General features: G+C 50.5%; 1 protein-coding gene across 1 annotated transcript in view; it reads left to right on the top strand.

Moving 5' to 3' along the window:
• Positions 1-17,015, top strand: part of ephb3b (eph receptor B3b) — a gene marked incomplete at both ends in the record, with an annotated part of 29,613 nt that extends 12,598 nt beyond the window's left edge. Inside the window, 8 exons of the mRNA XM_080529718.1 lie at positions 549-601; positions 982-1,203; positions 3,064-3,311; positions 4,479-4,694; positions 5,409-5,558; positions 7,148-7,344; positions 11,510-11,665; positions 16,907-17,015. Of these exons, the coding sequence (XP_080385844.1) occupies positions 549-601; positions 982-1,203; positions 3,064-3,311; positions 4,479-4,694; positions 5,409-5,558; positions 7,148-7,344; positions 11,510-11,665; positions 16,907-17,015 (1,351 nt within the window). The remainder of the gene's footprint in view (positions 1-548; positions 602-981; positions 1,204-3,063; positions 3,312-4,478; positions 4,695-5,408; positions 5,559-7,147; positions 7,345-11,509; positions 11,666-16,906) is intronic.
• Between the last annotated feature and the right edge of the window lie 2,616 nt (positions 17,016-19,631).

Below are 19,631 nucleotides of genomic sequence, written 5' to 3'. Positions count from 1 at the left end.
GAGGAGGAGGAGGAGGAGGAAGAAGAATAGACAAGGGGGGGGGTTCATTGGAATGAACAGAGCGGTGTCGTCGGAGGTCTGAGAAAGGCAGGCAGGGGTGTCGAGCTGAGCTCCCAAGTTGAGGCTGACTGGAGACTGAGCCGGGAAGCGACGGCCATTACAGCTTTGTCTCTGCCTCCTCTTCTCCTCCTTCTTCTCCTTTCCCTCCTGCGGCATCTTGGGAGATCTGTGTATACATCCTCCCATTTCAGAGCCGAAAAAAAAGAAAGAAAGAAAAAGATATCATATATTTCACTCCGGATGATGTCCATTTATTCTAGATTCGGTAAACACGATCACGATCCTACCCCCCCCCCCCCCCTCCTCACCCCCTCCCCTCGCCCCCGAGCTTTCAGCATACAGATATCCCCGGCGCGAGCATTCCGATGAATAAAGTATGATCTATCCCACTTACATAGTAAATAACTGTCATTGCACCCAACCGCCACAGAGAAATCACGTGACTGAGTTTGTGTTTTTTTTTTCCTTCTCTCCTCTCTCTCTTTCAGGAAACAGAGGAACGGCTCTGAGTCTGAATACACAGAGAAGCTGCAGCAGTACAGTAAGTCTCTCCCGCCCGTCCGGCCTTATTATCCCCTACGCATGACTCAGGTTCCTACAACAGCCTCTCTTTGATCACCACGTACAGTCAGTCACACACAACGTGTGAAAAGCCGGTTATGTTACGCTTATAACCCTGCTTGAGGAATAACCGGCATAGCAATCTTTTTAATAAAGAGAGACAATCTACGGCTTGAAACAGAATGAGAATCGAGTTTGTTTGATGAAGTCTGATTCATTTTTTCAACATCCGTTTCTACAAGTGTAAGAGAGTACAACATTCATAGCCTTTCAGTTCCTTGATGGATTCTATTATAATAATCACAGTCTTACGAACTCAACTGTCCCGCAGTGCATTCATATGATTATTCCACACTATTGAATCCCCTATAGTAACGCCGGGGATGAAGGTCTATATCGACCCCTTCACCTACGAGGACCCCAACGAGGCCGTGCGCGAGTTTGCCAAGGAGATCGACATCTCCTGTGTGAAGATCGAGGAGGTCATCGGCGCAGGTAACCCACCACCCAAGCTCCTGAGCTACAGGGGGAGGCCACCTAGTCACCTCCAGGCCATACCGTTAGAGGACTTCACGCCAAGCGGTACTTTCACTAAAAAATCTACCCCCCCCCCCCCCCAAGCTACCCCCCAGCTACCCCCCACTCTCTTCTTCTTCCTTGCCCCTTCCCCTGCTAGCACTTAAGCCTCAGTCTCCTCCTATCCCCCCACCCTCACCCAGAGTCACAGTCTTAAGCAAACAGTGATCACCGCCCCCCCACCCCTCAACCTCTAAACTGCTGCACTTTAGCCCCCCCCCCCCCCCCCCCCCCACACACACACACAATCACAACAAGATGGCTGCCCAGTCTTGGTCCTGGAGAGGTGCTCCACAGTATCTGGTTTCGTTCCTTCAAGTGTGATGCAACAATCACTTCGCAAACGATCACTTCTCAACCTTGTTGAATGGAACAGCCATCAATCGTTCAGCGGTACGAGCTAGTAGCAACCCTCCAAGACCAGGATTGGCCCACCTCTGGCCCCGCCCCCCTTCTCTTAAGTTGTCTCGAGGGCCACTCCAGAGGGCGCTCTGCTGTGACCTTTGACCCCCTCACTTATTGGCCCTTTTTTCCGCAATGTTGGTCGTCCCCTCCTCTGTGTTTCCTCCAGCGCACCCCTGCTCCTTCCCTCTGCCCGTTCATGTTACCTGTAGTTCCTCCGTCTGTTTACTTATTGTTTATTAAATGTATGAATTCAATATTTACAAATATCAGTAGTTTAATTAGAGTATCATTTTAGCATTAATATAATATATACTCGTTAATATTATTAATGTGTGGTAGTGGTGTTTGTGTAATTATTCTAGAATTAATAGTATTATGAGTATAGTATTTTGTTGGTAAAAAGCTGCAGGACTGTTATATATATATATATCCGGCTCAGTTTGATTATTTCGTAGCCTGTGTTGCGTCTGAGCCGAAGTGACGATGTCATGTGATGGGAGACTATGAGGTGGCAGCTACAGCTGGGCTCTCCTCTACTACTACTACTACTTCTACTACTTCTACTACTACTACTGCTGCTGCTGCTGCTACCACGACAGCCAAGCCTTTAATCTCGACTACTGCTGCTACTTTGAAAACACGTCGCTTCACAGCCTTCGTTTGAGTGACGATTCCCCAACCCCTGTGCTCCCCTCCCTCCCTCTCCCTTCCCTTCCCTTCCCTTCCCTCCCTCCTTCCCTCCGTCCCTCCCTCCCTCCACCCCCCCCACCCCACTATCTTCCCCTTAACCTCCCCTTCCATTATTTCTCTTTCACACTCATGCACTCTCTCTCCTCTCCTCTCTCACTCACTCACTCACTCGCTCTCACCCTCGCACCCGCTTGGCGTAGGCCCAAGACGCAAAGGCGCCGCCGCCCCCAAAGGGCCCAAGCTCCTCTCCCCTCCTTCTGCCCGTACCCCCACCTCAGAAGCCTAATAACCCTCCCCCCACCCCCCCCCACCTCACCCCCACCACCTACTCACTCCCCCCCCACAACAACCCACTTCGCCACCACGCTCTTCTCCTCTATGCTTTTAGCTTCCCCTTCATCACACCATCCATCACACCATCCTTCCTCCCCTCCCTCTCTATCCCTCTCTCTCTCTCTCTGTCACTCACACCCCCCTCCCCCTTCTTCTCCTCCCTCCACAATCCACAATCCACCCCCCCCCCCCTCCTTCACCTTTTTCCTTCACCCCCGGCTGAAGTCCTGGCTTCTCTCACAGTCTCCCCCCCCCCGCCCCCCACCCTCCGCTGCCCCCTCCCTGGCTCCTTGGTTCTAACCAGTTAAACTGTCCCTCTCCCCCCTCTCTCCCCCCACTCTCCCCCCACTCTTCCTCCGAACCTTCCTCTCTCTCCCCTCCATCTCTCTCTCTCTCTCTCTCTCTCTCTCTCTCTCTCTCTGGCTGTCCGCCCCCCAGGGGAGTTTGGGGAGGTGTGTCGCGGCCGTCTGAAGCTCCCCGGCCGCAGGGAGATCATTGTGGCCATCAAGACACTGAAGGTGGGCTACACGGACCGGCAGAGGCGGGACTTCCTGTCCGAGGCGTCCATCATGGGGCAGTTCGACCACCCCAACATCATCCGTCTGGAGGGCGTGGTCACCAAGAGCCGGCCGGTCATGATCGTCACGGAGTTTATGGAGAACGGAGCGCTAGACTCTTTCCTCAGGGTAAGAAGAAGAACGGTCTGGGATTGGATCGTTATGATGATCATGATATCAAATTGTTCGTATTCGGGACACGTTCTAACGCTTCGGTCCTCATGTCGGGATCCGATGTAACGATCAGACTTTTCTTTCGGAAAAATGTGAATAGATTTCCACGTCGTTGAAAATCAGCGACACTAGTCGCTAGTGAACGAGCACAGCTTGTTTTGTGAGCCTGCTAACAATATGAAGTAGTGTTATAGTTAACTAGGTAGCAGTGGGGGATTACTCACCCAATCCATTGCATTGTTGCAGTATTTTGGTTTGACCAGCGAGTTTGTGTTGGGAGTCTCAATCTCAACAACGTTGACATTAACATTTCGATCGGTTTGCCGACACGCGGACCGAACGATCAGACCGTCTCACATATTGTTACTACTCCTTGTAACGTACGCCTGCCTTGAACTGCTGTTGAACTTCACGCTGTATTCGCTGCACACAAACAGTCGGATGTGCACCCGAGAGAGGCTGATAGCGTAGGAGGATGTACTTCATAAATACACACCTCTAATGTCGTCTCCGATTTCTAACCACAACCCAGCGAAGGTAGCGGTGCTCACGCTAATCTCCCTAATCTTTCGATTAGTTTCCTCCTCTTCCACTCTCTCTCCGTCTCCGGAAAAAAGGGCCCTTACCCTCAGCTGTTGCCAATAACCGGCGAACGTCTCCTGCTCTCACTATATCTGACATTTACCGAGGACTCTGTCGCCTATGAATCACTGGCTCTAAGTCATATCAAACAACTGGCTGACAGTGGGAATGAGAGAGAGAGAGTGAGAGAGGAGAGGAGGAGGAGGTGGAGGTGGAGGAGCGGGAGGGGAAGAGCAGACAGGGGAGAGAGATGGAGGGTGAGATTAAGGAGACAGGGAGAGAGATGGTGTAATTAAGAAAGAGGGCGAAAGAGAGAGAGAGAGGGGGAGAGAGGGAGGGAGAGAGAGAGAGATAGAGGCAGAGGCAGAGAGAGTAAATAGTAGAAGGGGAGTGAAAAAAACGGAGAGACCAGAATTATGCGCTGAGAATATGTACACTCAATCAGATGAGTGTTGAACATGCATTCTGACCTTTTCTCTCTCTTTCTCTCTCTCTCTCTCTCTCTCTCTCCCTCCCTCTCCCTCCCTCTCTCTCTGGCAGCTCAACGACGGGCAGTTCACAGTCATCCAGCTGGTGGGCATGCTGCGTGGCATCGCGGCGGGCATGAAGTACCTGTCAGACATGAACTACGTCCACCGGGACCTGGCGGCGCGCAACATCCTGGTCAACAGCAACCTGGTGTGTAAGGTGTCCGACTTCGGCCTGTCGCGCTTCCTGGAGGACGACGCCACCGACCCCACCTACACCAGCTCGCTGGTGAGTGGCGCGCAAGAAGACCTGTTTGTTTGTGTGTGGTTTTTTTGTTGTGGTTTTTTTGTGTGTGTGGGTTTTTTGGTGTGTGTGTTTATTTTATTTTTTTTATTTTTTTGTGTGTCTGTTTTTTTGTGTGGGTGGGTTTTTTTGTGTGGGTTTTTGTGTGTGTGTGTTTTTTTGTGTGTTTTTTTTTTTTGTGGGGTTTTCTGGGGGAGGTTGTGTGTGTATGTGTGTGTGTGTGTGTGTGTGTGTGTGTGTGTGTGTGTCTTTCGAGGTCGTGTGTGACGTCTGTTTTGTACCTCTGTTTTTGCATTGTCATTACGGGCTGGTTCGCAGACAGACAAGGCTTAAGGCCTAGTCCTGGACTAAATCACACGTTCAACGTCAAATAGTCCTGGACTAAAACCACACATTCAATGTAAAATAGTCCTGGACTAAATCACACATTCAACGTAAAACAGTCCTGGACTAAATCACACATTCAACGTAAAAACCTCCATTGAAGAAGATGCTTTTTTTTAGTCAAGGACTAACTAGTCTTCAGCCTTGTGCGTCCAACCCTTGTGTGTCCTGAAATGTGTTTCTCTCAGCGCTCTCTCTCTCTCACTCACTCCACTCACTATCTTGTACTTTGTGTGTGTGTGTGTGACCCTGTGTGTGTGTGATCCATCCCTCCCCCAGTATTTCACTCTCACCTACTCATTCGCATATCCGCAGGGCGGGAAGATCCCCATCCGCTGGACCGCCCCGGAGGCCATCGCCTACAGGAAGTTCACCTCGGCCAGCGACGTGTGGAGCTACGGCATCGTCATGTGGGAAGTGATGTCATACGGCGAGCGGCCATACTGGGACATGAGCAACCAGGACGTGAGTAGTGACACCTGCTTTTCCCCTATAGTATGCCTCCTAAAACTTCTACTGCCCCCCCTGTACTGTCTCGCCAGTGTCTATTAATAAAGATACCATTTCTTTCTTTCTTCTTCTATTACGACGACTGCCAATGGCCCCTGGCCTGAGCTAGATTATTCATCCTGCTAGAACTGGTTGCTTAGTCAAATGTATCGAATGGAAGTCGCTTTGGAATGAGGCGTCTGCTAAATGGCAAAAATGTCATGTAATGTAATGAGTAGTGGAACTAGATCTTCTCAAGTTTCAAGTATCAAGTTTTTAGTGTTACATCTCATTACACAAGAGAGTTGGATTCTTAGGTTTCTTTGGTTCCTGACATTGCAGCACAAGACAATAAGGCAGTAGGCATAATTCAAGATTTAGTGACAATAGTACAGGACACAAGTGACGAACAAGACAGGACACAATTAGCAATAAAACAGACAGTTCAAGTAATAACGTGGCTGTGAGCTTCTCTACTTTCACTCTACGACCCCCACCACCCCCCCCCCCCCAACCCCCCTTCCCTCTGTGACCCCGCAACGACCCAACGACGTCCTCCACCTTCGCCTTTCCCTTCTTTGAATCTTCCTTTTCCCTTTCCTCCTCCTCTCTCTGTTTGTCTTTTCTTTACCCTCCCTCCTTCCCCTCCCTCCCTCCTTCCCCTCCCTCCCTCCCTCCCTCCCTCCTTCCCCTCCCTCCCTCCCTCCCTCCTTCCCCTCCCTCCCCCCCTCCCTCCCTCCTTCCCCTCCCTCCCTCCCTCCCTCCTCTCCTCTTCTTCTCTACCCATCCTCCTTCTTCCCCTCAACCCCACATTCCTCCTCCTCTTCTTATCTTCTAAACGCACTCACCCTTTACCTTACCCGGGGGGGCCACTAAAACAGCCTAATGATCATCACAATAACCATAACCATGAATTATTTAAATGTAAGATGAAGCACGACTACAATAGGCACCACCGTTAGACCGTTATTAGACCACCATTAGCGCTACCCCCACCCCCCACCACGCACCCCCCTCCCCCAACGCCTCATTGACAAAAATCGTCTCTGTTTCTCCGAAGGCAACTATGACGCAATTACCCCCAGGGCACCCATATAGCCAGTAGCCATGCCTATATTTGTCCCATTCTTGCCTCTAACACACGCACCCCCCCTTCCCCTCTCTCCAGGGTTCCCGGCGCTGGTCTTAAAAAGCCTTAAAGTCTAAAATCCAGCAATCCAATTTCCAAGGCCTAAAAAGGTCCCAAACTTCAGTTATTCGGTCTAAAAATGAGGTGCTAGGTCTTAAGAATGAGATCCTGTAAGGAAATCAGTCCGACCACATCTATTTACACGGAAATGAATCAAGCTGGAACCCCAAAAAATGCCAATTCGCTTCCTTTTTCGTCTGTATGGCAGTGAAAACCCTCATTTCATCACCTCGAGGATGACGAAAAGCTATCATACGGTGTCGCGGATAGGTCTAAAATGATATTCAAAGAGGTCTAAAAAAAGGTCTAGAAAGTCTTCAATTTGACTTGTTGAAACTTGTAGGAACCCTGTCTCTCTCTCTCTCCCTCCCCCCAGGTGATAAACGCGGTGGAGCAGGACTACCGGCTGCCCCCCCCCATGGACTGTCCCACGGCCCTGCACCAGCTGATGCTGGACTGCTGGGTGAAGGAGAGGAACCTGCGGCCTAAGTTCTCCCAGATCGTCGCCACGCTGGACAAGCTGATCCGCAACGCAGCCAGCCTCAAGGTCACCACCAACAGTCAACAGTCCGGGTAAGATAGACCCGTCGTTAGCCCACGTAGCTAACTGTGCTGCCTTGGGGGGTATTTAAGGGGTGGCTATGTGGCTCTTAGGAGGGAGAGCTGGTTGTCTAATGATCGCGAGGTCGGTAGGTCGGTAGGTCGGTAGTTCGGCGGTTCAATCCCCCGCTTGGCCACGTGTCGAGGGGGACGAAGGGCGAGGTACTGATCCCCAATGAGCGGGGCGGGCCTGCGCCTTGCATGGTAGCTTGCCGCCATTGGTGTGTGAATGTGTGAATGAGAGGCCGTCGTAAAGCGCTTTGGAATAAGGCGCCTATATATAAGTGCAGTCCATATATATATATATATATCGATATGCCTCGGTAGGAACTATTTACATCTTTAGCATTTAGCAGACACCTTTTATCCAAAGCGACTTACAACACAGACATTTGACTAAGTAATCGGGCGTAGCCTAGCCAACAGAAACATGCAGGGTAAACTGCTAGCCGCCGTTCGCTAACTGTACTCAGGGTTCTGATGGGAGTAAGACAGTTTAACTAAGCTCCAGAGAGGCCTTCATAAGTGAAAACGCTTCAGAAAGAAGAAAAAAAATCAATGATCACCACCACCACTACGTCATTAATTCAAATCGTTAATTACAAGTTGGCCCCTTTCACCTCCCGCTTGAGATCCATTAGCTTGTTTCCCTTTTAAATCATTATGAATGAGAGTATATGGACCAGGGGAGGAGGGACGTGATCCTAGAACGGTACTTCCCTCCCACACTCAGACGACGCTCGACGCGTAGGAGGTCTAGCTAGTAGCGATACAGGAAAACAACAAGGGTGTGATGACTCATGACCGTTTTTTTTATCGGGTAATGCAACACCGGTGCCAACAGAGATTGCCGGCTTTCTACTAGACAAACTTTCTTATCCAAATTGATTTACAAGTGGTGTATGAGAGAGTCACACTGACTCAGCATTAATCCGTGTCGCCTACGGTGCAGATTCGGGGGCTCCCGTAAAACACCCGCCCCGCGAAACACTTTAGCTAACAAACACAACGTTATGCAAATATGAATTACCATTGCTCAATAAAACACTCGCGGCTACCGCTCACCTTCAGGGACGGTCTTGATCGATGTTCCCACATCTGCATTTAGCCGCCGTAGCCTTGTAGCGCTGAATTCCCCCCACGCACACCCACACTCACACGCACACGCACACACACACACACGCACACACACACAAATGCACGCACACACACACACACACACCCACCCACACACAGCTCTTTTGTGGAAAGAGGCTAGAAGGAGAGAGTGCATGTGTGTGTGTGTGTGCGTGCATGTGTGCGTGTGTCTGTGTGTGTGCGTGCATGCGTGCGTGCGTGTATGTGTGTGTGTGTGTGTGTGTGTGTGCATGTGCGCGCGTGCGTGTGTGTGTATGCGTGCGTGCAAGAGAGAGTGTGTGTGTGCTTGCATACATGTAGTGCGTCTGTGTGTGTGTGTGTCTGGGGGGGTGGTGACCTATCTATCCGTCCCCACATCAGCGCCGTCTGTCCTGGGGGAGGGACAGACAGGAGACGGGGGTCTTGGAGGGGGGGACCAGGGGACCCCCAGGGGGGGGGTTGGGGGGGGTGGTCTCCATAGCAACGGCTGAGGAGATTAAGAGAGAGTAATTAGCTCGATTAAGGTGAGGGCGAAAGCAAAAAAAGATCGGAACGCTTTAATTAGCCGCTAACGAGGTTTTAAACGGGCCAGCAGAGAGGTGGCCTCCCGCCGAGCCCTAACAAGGGAGGGGAGAGGGAGGGAGAGAGAGAGAGGGAGAGAGAGGGAGAGAGAGAGGGAGGGAGAGAGAGAGAGAGTGAGGGATGGGAGCTGCTGTCAGTGTGTGACACAAAAGCTAGCGCTTTTATCCAAAGTGACTTACTTATTGCAGTGAGTGCGTGTAAGTATGTAAGTAAGTAAGTCTTGAGAACCAAGAACCAAGGTTCTCTCGAGAACTAATGACCCTTAGGGGGCCAGAATATCTCCTGTTTCCCTAGCGTGAGTGAGGCGGCCTGTTTCCCTAGCGTGAGGTGTACAAGTACACCCCCCTGGACATGACGCTGGTTTGTGTGAGTGCGTATATATTTGTCAGTATACTATAATTACAGTCCCAGCGGGAATCGAACCCATGACCTAGGCGCCGTTTGTCCGGTATGAGTGAGTGATGCGCTGCCTGGAGTGTGTGTGTGTGTGAGTGTGTGTGTGTGTGTGTGTGTGTGCGTGTCTGTCTTGCACACATCCCTATTTACATAAACACACATAACGCACCTGATCCCTGACAAAGGCCCAGTGACCCATGTCACCTTTTACAAACCCAAGTCAAACACCTCAACAAGGAAACACACCGTAACCCGACACCGTGGAGAGGGAAGTGAATGTAACACCCGTGACCTCTGACCTTCTGAGTGTCCAGCCTGATATTGTTACCTAGCCTACCTAGCCTACTTGCCCTGTTAGCCTGTTAGCATACTGTCCCGGCTGCCTCACCCCTCACTGACTTTGGCTTCCAACTTTGGCAACAGGCCCTGTAGCCTGCCCACCCCCCCACCACCCCCTGTGTGTGTGTGTGTGTGTGTGTGTGTGTGAGAGAGAGAGGGGCTAACAATGCTCCATTAAGAGGAGTTGTGTAGTGAGGTTAATGACATCCAAAGGGCCTCAGGGGCTTGAAGCAGCTTATTAAAAACCACTCCTTCCACCACCACCCCCCCCCCCGCCTCCCTCCTCCCTCCCGCTCCTCAATGGACCCTCTGTATCACTCTTATTAACTCCCCCCTATTTTTTTTCTCTCTCTCCCTTCTTCTTCTTCTCCTTTAATTGTTAATGAATCTAATTCCATCAAAAGACGACAAGGATCACCAGAGCAGAGAGCAGCAGGAGAGACACTGGTCCTCTTTCTCTCTCTCTCTCCCTCTCCTTTCTTTCTCTGTCCTTCAAACCCCCCTACCCCCTACCTCCCCTCCTCTGGTTGTTTATTAAAACTCCCAAGGTGCCCCCCCCCCCCCCCTCCTATCTATGACATCGATCGACAGGCAGGTTTGCACGTTTGCAGGTTTCAGTCAATGTTGGATTTTTGGGGGAAAGGCAGGGCTTCAGGCAGGGTGATGACAGGTGTTTACACACACACACACACACAGGCACACACACACACACACACACACACAGGCACACACACACACACACACACACACACAAACACACACAGACACACACACAGACAGACAGACAGACACAGGCACACACACAGACAGATACACACACAGGCAGACACACACATGCACACACACGGACACACACAGGCAGACACACAGACAGACACACACACACACACACACACACAGGCACACATACAGACAGACAGACAGACAGACAGACAGGCACACAGGCACACACACAGACAGACACACACACAGGCACACACACAGACAGACACACAGACAGACACACACACAGAGGCATACACACACACACACACACGCACACATGCACACACACAGGCAGACACACACAGACAGACCCATATTTACGTTGCAGAAGTGTGTCTCCATGTTCAGGACATCCTTTAGGAAGTGTCTGTCCACCTCCAGGGTGTTGTGCTGCACACATCCTTGTCTCGTCAGAACACACACACACACACACACACACCTACACACACACACACACACCTACACACACACACCTGCACACACACCTACACACACCTACACACACACCTACACACACACACACACACCTACACACACACCTACACACACACACACATACATACACACACACACCTACACACACACACCTACACACACACACACACACATACATACACACACACCTACACACACACACACACACACACACACACACACACACACACACACCTCAGCCCAGGTGTCGTTTCACCTGAACCTCCACCGGCTCCAAGTCGCCTCCAGCCCAGTCGTCCACGGTGACAGAGGTGGTAGCCAATCAGAGAGGGGGTGGGGGGGGTGGGGAGGGAGGGATGGAGGGAGGGGGTGAGAGGTGGCGTTTGGGGGATGTTTGGGGGTGAGGTTTCGGTTGGTGGAGGCGAGGCGGCGACCTTAACCCTCTCTCTCTCTTTCTCTCCCCCCCCCTCCCTCCCTCCCCCCCCCCCCCCCCTCCCCCCTACAGGGCCTCCCAGCCCCTGCTGGACCGATGTGTCCCAGACTACACCACCTTCACCACCGTGGGCGACTGGCTGGACGCCATCAAGATGAGCCGTTACCGTGACAACTTCCTCAACGCCGGCTTCGCCTCCTTCGACCTGGTGGCCCAGATGACAGCAGAGTGAGTTGGGGAGAGAGGGAGGGAGGCTGGGGGAGAGAGGGAGGCTGGGGGAGAGAGAGGGAGGCTGGGGGAGAGAGGGAGGCTGGGGGAGAGAGGGAGGCTGGGGGAGAGAGGGAGGCTGGGGGAGAGAGGGAGGCTGGGGGGAGAGAGAGGGAGGCTGGGGAGAGAGAGAGGGAGGCTGGGGAGAGAGAGGGAGGCTGGGGGAGAGAGAGGGAGGCTGGGGGAGAGAGGGAGGCTGGGGGAGAGAGGGAGGCTGGGGGAGAGAGGGAGGCTGCGGGGAGAGGGAGGCTGGGGGGAGAGGGAGGCTGGGGGAGAGAGAGGGAGGCTGGGGGGAGAGGGAGGCTGGGGGGAGAGGGAGGCTGGGGGGAGAGGGAGGCTGGGGGAGAGAGAGGGAGGCTGGGGGAGAGAGGGAGGCTGGGAGAGAGAGGGAGGCTGGGGAGAGAGGGAGGCTGGGGGGGGAGAGGGAGGCTGGGGGAGAGAGGGAGGCTGGGGGAGAGAGAGAGGCTGGGGGAGAGAGGGAGGCTGGGGGGAGAGGGAGGCTGGGGGGGGAGAGGGAGGCTGGGGGGAGAGAGGGAGGCTGGGGAGAGAGGGAGGCTGGGGGAGAGAGAGAGGCTGGGGGAGAGAGGGAGGCTGGGGGGAGAGAGGGAGGCTGGGGGAGAGAGGCAGGCTGGGGGGAGAGGGAGGCTGGGGGAGAGAGAGGGAGGCTGGGGGGGAGAGAGGGAGGCTGGGGGGAGAGAGGGAGGCTGGGGGAGAGAGGGAGGCTGGGGGGGAGAGAGGGAGGCTGGGGGGAGAGAGGGAGGCTGGGGGAGAGAGGGAGGCTGGGGGAGAGAGAGGGAGGCTGGGAGAGAGAGGGAGGCTGGGGGGAGAGAGGGAGTCTGGGGGAGAGAGGGAGGCTGGGGAGAGAGAGGGAGGCTGGGAGAGAGAGGGAGGCTGGGGGAGAGAGAGAGGCTGTGGGGAGAGAGGGAGGCTAGGGGAGAGAGGGAGGCTGGGGAGAGAGAGGGAGGCTGGGGGGGGAGAGGGAGGCTGGGGGGAGAGAGGGAGGCTGGGGGAGAGAGGGAGGCTGGGGGGAGAGAGGGAGGCTGGGGGGAGAGAGGGAGGCTGGGGGGAGAGAGGGAGGCTGGGGGAGAGAGGGAGGCTGGGGGGAGAGAGGGAGGCTGGGGGGAGAGAGGGAGGCTGGGGGAGAGAGAGGGAGAGAGAGGGAGAGAGAGGGAGGTTGGGGAGAGAGAGGGAGGTTGGGGAGAGAGAGGGAGGCTGGGAGAGTGGCAGTTGGTTTTCAAAAAGGGAACTAGAATCAGACGGTTTCGTTCACAAACGGCTCCATTCGACATGACCCGATAGAAGAGTCGAGTGCCTGGGAATCGGTTCATTCAAGTGAACTGTTCACTTTGGTTCGTTCCCAAACGGCCCCGTTGACATGACCCCGATAGAAGAGTAGTTGAGTGTGGGAGTCGATTCGAGTGGATTCGATTCATTCGGGTGTTGTTAGGTTGGTCTCATTGATATGGCTAGGGAGTGGAGAGTCGCTGGGAATCAGTTTATTCAAGTGAACTAGAATCAGATGGAGTTCTGCACTTTTGGTTCGTTCACAAACGCCCTCCGTCGACCTCCACATGACCTGATAGAAGAGTCGAGGGTGGAGTCCATTGAATTCAAGTGGATTAATAATAATAATAATAATTCATTACATTTATATAGCGCTTTTCCGAGGCTCAAAGACGCTGGATTAAATCAGATCGGATTGGTTCCGGGGTGTTGCTGGGCTGGTCTCTTGTTGGTACGGCTAGACTGTAGAGGGAGTGGATAGTTAGTCATACGGCATGAGAATGAGGGTGGATTTAGATGACTCAAATAATAATCATAATAATAATAATAATAACCTTTATTTGTATAGCAATTTCCTGCAAACCAAATGACCTCTCAATGACCTGCCTTGCTTGTATTCAAAGGATGCACTTATCTTCCATTTGTAGTCAAACTTTTCATAAAAAAGAGTTGGTCTTGATGAAGATGTCATGTTATATATTATTAGCCTTCAAACTGAGGCGTTCTGTGCGAAGATAGCTTGGTTGTTTTAATGGTGAGCGAGTGACAGTTGGTGTTGATGTCGGCTGGGATAGAGTCGACAGTTCGAACCGTAACCATAACAACGGTTTGACCTGAGGTGAAAACCACAACACAATGAATCTCTTCCTGGAGACTTAATGAATGCGTAGAAACGGACCAATGAGAGAAGGTTTCAGAGTGAAACGGAAGCCTTAGGTCGTTCTTGAAGGGACCGATCCAAACAATCCGACCTGGGAGCAACAAGCAAGAGAACAGGAAGCAAAAACAAACACTTCCTGTACGGCATGCGGATATTTCATTTACCCACACATCTCTCAGGAATATGACCTTGAATTGACACACACACACACATGCGCACACACACACACACATACAGAGTTATAGCTAGACGTCATCGATTCTATTTTTGTTTTATTTATTTTTTTCCGAACCGCTATTTTTAAACAGGAAATGGTGCAGGAGAGGAGTCATGGAAATAGGGCATTTAGTATGAAATAAATGAATTAGGATAATAATGATAAATATATCATCCTCATTAGAGGGATAATCGGGAGGATGGAGGTGGAGGTAATTTGTTTCAATTTGGCAGGCTGACAGGTGTGTGGTACAGTGGGCTCGCCGTGCCCTTAATGGCCAAGTAATTCTGCTAATGGCGTCCATCTATTACCATCCTCTCCTCTGCCGCTGCGCTGATGGGGAATAGAGGGAAAAAAACACAATTTGTTTGTGTGAAATTACAGTGATGATTCTCGATTTGTGGTGTGTGTGTGTGTGTGTGCGTCTGTGTGTGTGTGTGTGTGTGTGTGTCTGCGCGCGTGCGTGTGGGTGTGTGTGTATGCAGACGATTAGAGAAGAGGACACAGACAAGCAGAGGGCATGGTGGGTCTGTGAGAGAGATTTAATTCGATGTGTGTGTGTGTGTGTATGCGTGTCTGTCTGTCTGTCTGTCTGTCTGTGTGTGTGTGTATGCTTGTCTGTCTGTGCGTGTGTGCGTGTCTGTCTGTCTGTCTGTGCGTCTGTATGCGTGTCTGTGCGTGTGTATGCATGTCTGTCTGTCTGTGTGTGCGTGTCTGAGCGTGTGAGGGTATGTGTGTGTGTCTCTCTCTCTCTCTCTGTGTCCTCGCCGTTCACACACACAGACACAGACCCAGCAGGACCCTGGTGGTTTGCTAATCGCTCTCCCAGACACCGGGCCCTGGTGTTCCGGTGTGTTCTCTCGCTCCTTCTCTCTATCAGCAGGGGAAAGCAAACAACAGGGGACCGGAAAGGAGAGATCCGCGTGATATTATTTCTAACAGTAGATGAGGCCTCAATGTTAAACCAACAGCGGGGGGGGGGGACCGATTAGATTACAGTGTCTGACTAACAATGACGAACAGGTGCACCGCATTTTGAAAATATACTTTAATAAGAGAGCCGCCGAAAGAATTTATTATAGTTATTATATTTCCCCCCCCCCCCGGTCGTCGAATCTGCATTTCGGAGTAAAAATACCCTCTCTTGAGCTACATAACAGGCTGTTTAGCGAGACTGCCACGGTGGCTGCTTGCTGGAGGACTGTAGGAAGTTTACAGTATGTATTACTCACTGCTGTGTGAGTCATGACTCTCTCTTGAAGAGCGTTCCTGGCTCTCTTGAAGACTAATTTGTCATCCGACTGACTTGTTGACTGTCGGGAGGAGACAAGACGCAGCACTGATTGACAAGTTGACTCAGACACACAGACAGAGAAATCGATGGATATATATATATATATATATATATATATATATATATATATATATATATATATATATATATATATATATATATACGTATATATAGACATACAATCTTAGTAGGAGTCTACCTGACATTTTAATCACTGACGGCTTGGTTTTCACCTCACCTGACTATATATATAGATATATATATATATATATATATACTATATATATATATATATATATATAGAGAGAGAGAGAGAGAGAGAGAGAGAGAGAGAGAGAGAGAGGACAAACTGTAACCGTGACAACAGTTTGACCTGAGACTTAATTAGTGCGTAGAAATGGACCAATGATAGAAGGTTTAGAGTGAACGGAAGCTTTAGGTCAGCCAAAAGGGATCAATCCAAATCCCTTTTGGATATATATATATATGTTTGGATTGATCCCTTTTGGATATATATATATATGTGTATACATCCATCCATACACAGAAGTCTTAGTAGGAGTCTACCTGACATGTTAATCACTGCCCGCCTGGTTCTCCCCCCCCCCCTGCCTCGCCGTGCGCCTGGCAGCCTGGTGTCAGACCTGTGAAGTGAACCAGCTGGCCCACAGTAGCTCAGAGCAGCAGCATCTAATCATTAACTCCCCATTACCACTCTCTCTCTCTCTCTCTCTCTCTCTCTCTCTCTCTCTCTCTCTCTCTCTCTCTCTCTCTCTCTCTCTCCCTCTCTCCCCCTCTCCCTCTCCTCCACCTGCCAGGATATTGAAGTATGTTACATCTAGGGCCAGGTATCAGTGCGCTAGGACAAGTGCCATCGCTGTGTTGACATGACGTTAGGGAACTGTTTTATGGGCGATTATTAAAATTACCCACCTGCCTCTCTGTTCCCTTCCAGGGGGGGGGGGTGTTTACGTACTCTGTCACGCGCGTCGATACAGACTTCTGTCTGTGTTCACTGCGGTATCTGCTGTTAAGAGTCACGCTTATTTTATAGCGATGGCTAATAACTCCTAGGGCCGGTTTCAGAGACAAGGCTTAAGCCTAGTCCTGGACTAAATCACACTTTCAATGTAAAATCTCCATTGAAGATGTTTTTTAGTCTAGGATTAGGCTTAAGCCTTGTCTGTGAAACCGGCCCCTAGTGTATTGCTTAACTTTACACATACTATTATTTCACAAATATTGTTTTGCTGTGCTGTGGTAGAGAAGGCAAGAGACCATCTAGTGTTCACACATTCAAGCCTCTCTTTTTAATTGTTGTCTGTGAGCGGATAGTTCCTATTATAGCAATTCTCATCTAGATCTGTCTCAAACTATGCCGTGTCGGGTCCTTGAATTTGAGGGAATTGAGTCTTGAGAAAATCCTTGAAAGGTGCTTGAATTTGATGTGTCAGAAGGTTGTGGGAACCCTGTCAAATGTAAACGTCGTAACTGATCCTGAACTCTCTCTCTTCTTCCTCCTCTCAGGGATCTCCTCCGGATAGGCGTGACGCTGGCGGGTCATCAGAAGAAGATCCTGGGCAGCATTCAGGACATACGACTACAGATGAACCAAACGCTGCCCGTCCAGGTCTGAGACACACGGACAGACGGACGGACGGACGGAGAGACAGACAGACAGACAGACAAGACGGGGGAAGGAACTGTGCCAGAGAGAGAGCGAGAGAGAGCGAGAGTGAGCCAATGGGAAACCCTAGCTGCCTGACCATCTCTGCCAATCAGATGAAGTCTCTGAGTCTCGCAGTGCCTCGGACTATAGTTGTGTTTTTTTTGTTTTAGTTTTTTCCCTCCCTTCCATCCTCTCCCGTTCTCCCGTTCCTGTATTTGTTATTAGTCCAGTTTTTTGTTTTTTTCTTCCACCCCAACCGACAGACGTTTATCAGGATTATTTTGTACATTTTATAAAGCAGAAGAAAGAGATCCTCGTTTCCCCGCGGGTCACCTCGCCGCGGTGGGGGTCCCAGCGCGGGGGTGACGTTCGTTTGCATGCTTGCGTGTTTTTGTGAGGCCGGCCGGGGGGCTGAACCCCCTGTATCCTGAACTTTTGGTCTTCCTCACGTGGAAGCACCTCCTTCTCCTTGACCCTTGACCCCATGACCCCCCTACCCCCCCCCAAATCTGTTAGAAAGCCCCTGACGGACATTTACACAGATGGAAGAAGATGATGAACACTGTTTCAGTAAAAACTAAAAACTAAAAAAACATAGTTCGTGCAAAAAAATTATACGTGTTTGGACACCCACGGAAAATCCCTCCCTATGCTAGAAGTTGTTTTATTGTGTGTGTGGGCGTGTGTGTGTGGGCGGGCGTGTGTGTGTGGGCGTGTGTGTGTGTGTGTGTGGGTGTGTGTGTGTGAGTGTGAGTGTGAGTGTGTGTGAGTGTTCCTGCCCATCTTCATATTGAAGGTGTGTTATGTACAAGGGCACCTGCCTGAAAAGGAGGAGGAGGAGGAGGAGGAGGAGGAAGAACTTCCTGGGCTGGGGGTGAAAGGTCAGAGGGTCATCGAGGTCACCAAGAGGTGAAGAGGTCAAACACGAGCAGCCACAGTGTTGACCGCCAGGTCCAAAGTCGTCGTGAATAAAGACCCCCTCTCAACCAAGACCCTGGGGGGATCTCAGGACCGTTTCATAGCATGGGAACATCGGCTCACCAACTGTGTTTTCTTACCATAATAATTGCTGTTTTATTTGTCTATCAAACCCTTCAATTTGATTATCTGTTCCATACTTTTTTGGGAGAATTTGTGTTTCAAAGATGGCCGGTCAAAACCGTTGAACTCCCGATGGACGCTCTATGTGACAGGGAGGAACCAGGACTGTGGTGAACACAATACAAAGACCCAATGGCCTTGTGTGTGCGTTTGTGTGTGTGTGTGTTTGTGTGTGTGTGTGTCTGTGTGTGTGTGTGTGCGAGAGAGAGAGAGAGAGAGAGAGAATGTGTTTGAATGTAAAAAAGTTGCACACAAATACTGTACAATACAGCTTCAGCTACCCGCCAGAGTGGAGCTTTACCGCATGAACTGAAACCATGACAAGGAACAATTATATCTGAAACAATTATTCTATATTCTGTGGACAAACTGTTAACGTTTTGTTTTTTTATTGAATCCAAAAACGTATATATAAATATGCATCGTACAGAAAAACGGAGAAACTACCGTGAGAGAGACATTGTTTTTACTATTATCCGGATTTACAATTAATCTAATTCTAGTTTGATTTCTGAATATCCCCCCACCCCCCACCCCCCCAAATGTATTTATTTACCTGGACAAAAGGCCATCGGAGACTGTGGACTTATTGAACAATCAAGAGGAGAGGAGGAGACCCAAGCGGAGGATTCAGCCAATGAATTGATGATTATACAACAAACAAACAAAAAAGGCATATAAAAATTGGATATTGTATTTTTGTTGTTGTTCTAAACAGCCTGTACATGTTTTGTAACAAAAATAAGATAAATAACATGAAACAAAATGGTGTTTGGAGAAAAACTGGAGAAAGTTCATCTTGTTGTTGGTTGATGCTGTTTTCATTCGGAGTTGAAGTGGGCAGTTTGAGGTTGAGCGAGGGATGTAAGGACAGTAGGAAGGAAGGTAGGAAGGAGGTATAAATAAAAAAAAAGAGTGAACAAAAGAAGGGAGAGGTAGAGAGGAGAAGGTATTAATAACCATGCTTAGACCGGGAGAGTGATGTTTCACCTACGACTTCCTGACGTTCCCCCTCTTTAGCTGGGTGTGTTCTACCCTCTCCCTGTACGCGTGTGAGTGGGTGTGTCGAGTGAGAGTGAGTGTGTGTGTGTGTGTGTGTGTGTGTGTGTGTTTTCAGGTCACGATTGAACATGACCCACCTACCCACCAACCCAGACTCTTTAGCTGTACCCACCCTGCTCTCATCCCTCCATCCAGAGGGGAGGAGGAAGTTGTGTCGACCCTGTGATGCTGTCTGTCTGTCTGTCTGTCTGTTGTCTTCCATGCACCTTTTTATCCAATGAAACTTCCGGAAAAAAATAAGACCCTCCTCGATTCCCTCAAATGCATCCAATGATTCATGGGAGATTTATATACCGGTGTGTGTGTGTGTGTGTGTGTGTGTGTGTGTGTGTGTGTGTGTGTGTGGAGATCTCTACATCTCAAGGTGATCATCATTTCCCATACTGGTACCATGGAGTCATCCCCATCCCCCCATCCCCC

This window comes from Nansenia antarctica, assembly GCF_963989245.1.
Source record: "Nansenia antarctica genome assembly, chromosome: 1".
In the NCBI taxonomy this organism is placed as follows: domain Eukaryota; kingdom Metazoa; phylum Chordata; class Actinopteri; order Argentiniformes; family Microstomatidae; genus Nansenia; species Nansenia antarctica.
This window is presented reverse-complemented; position numbering and strand designations above follow the sequence as displayed.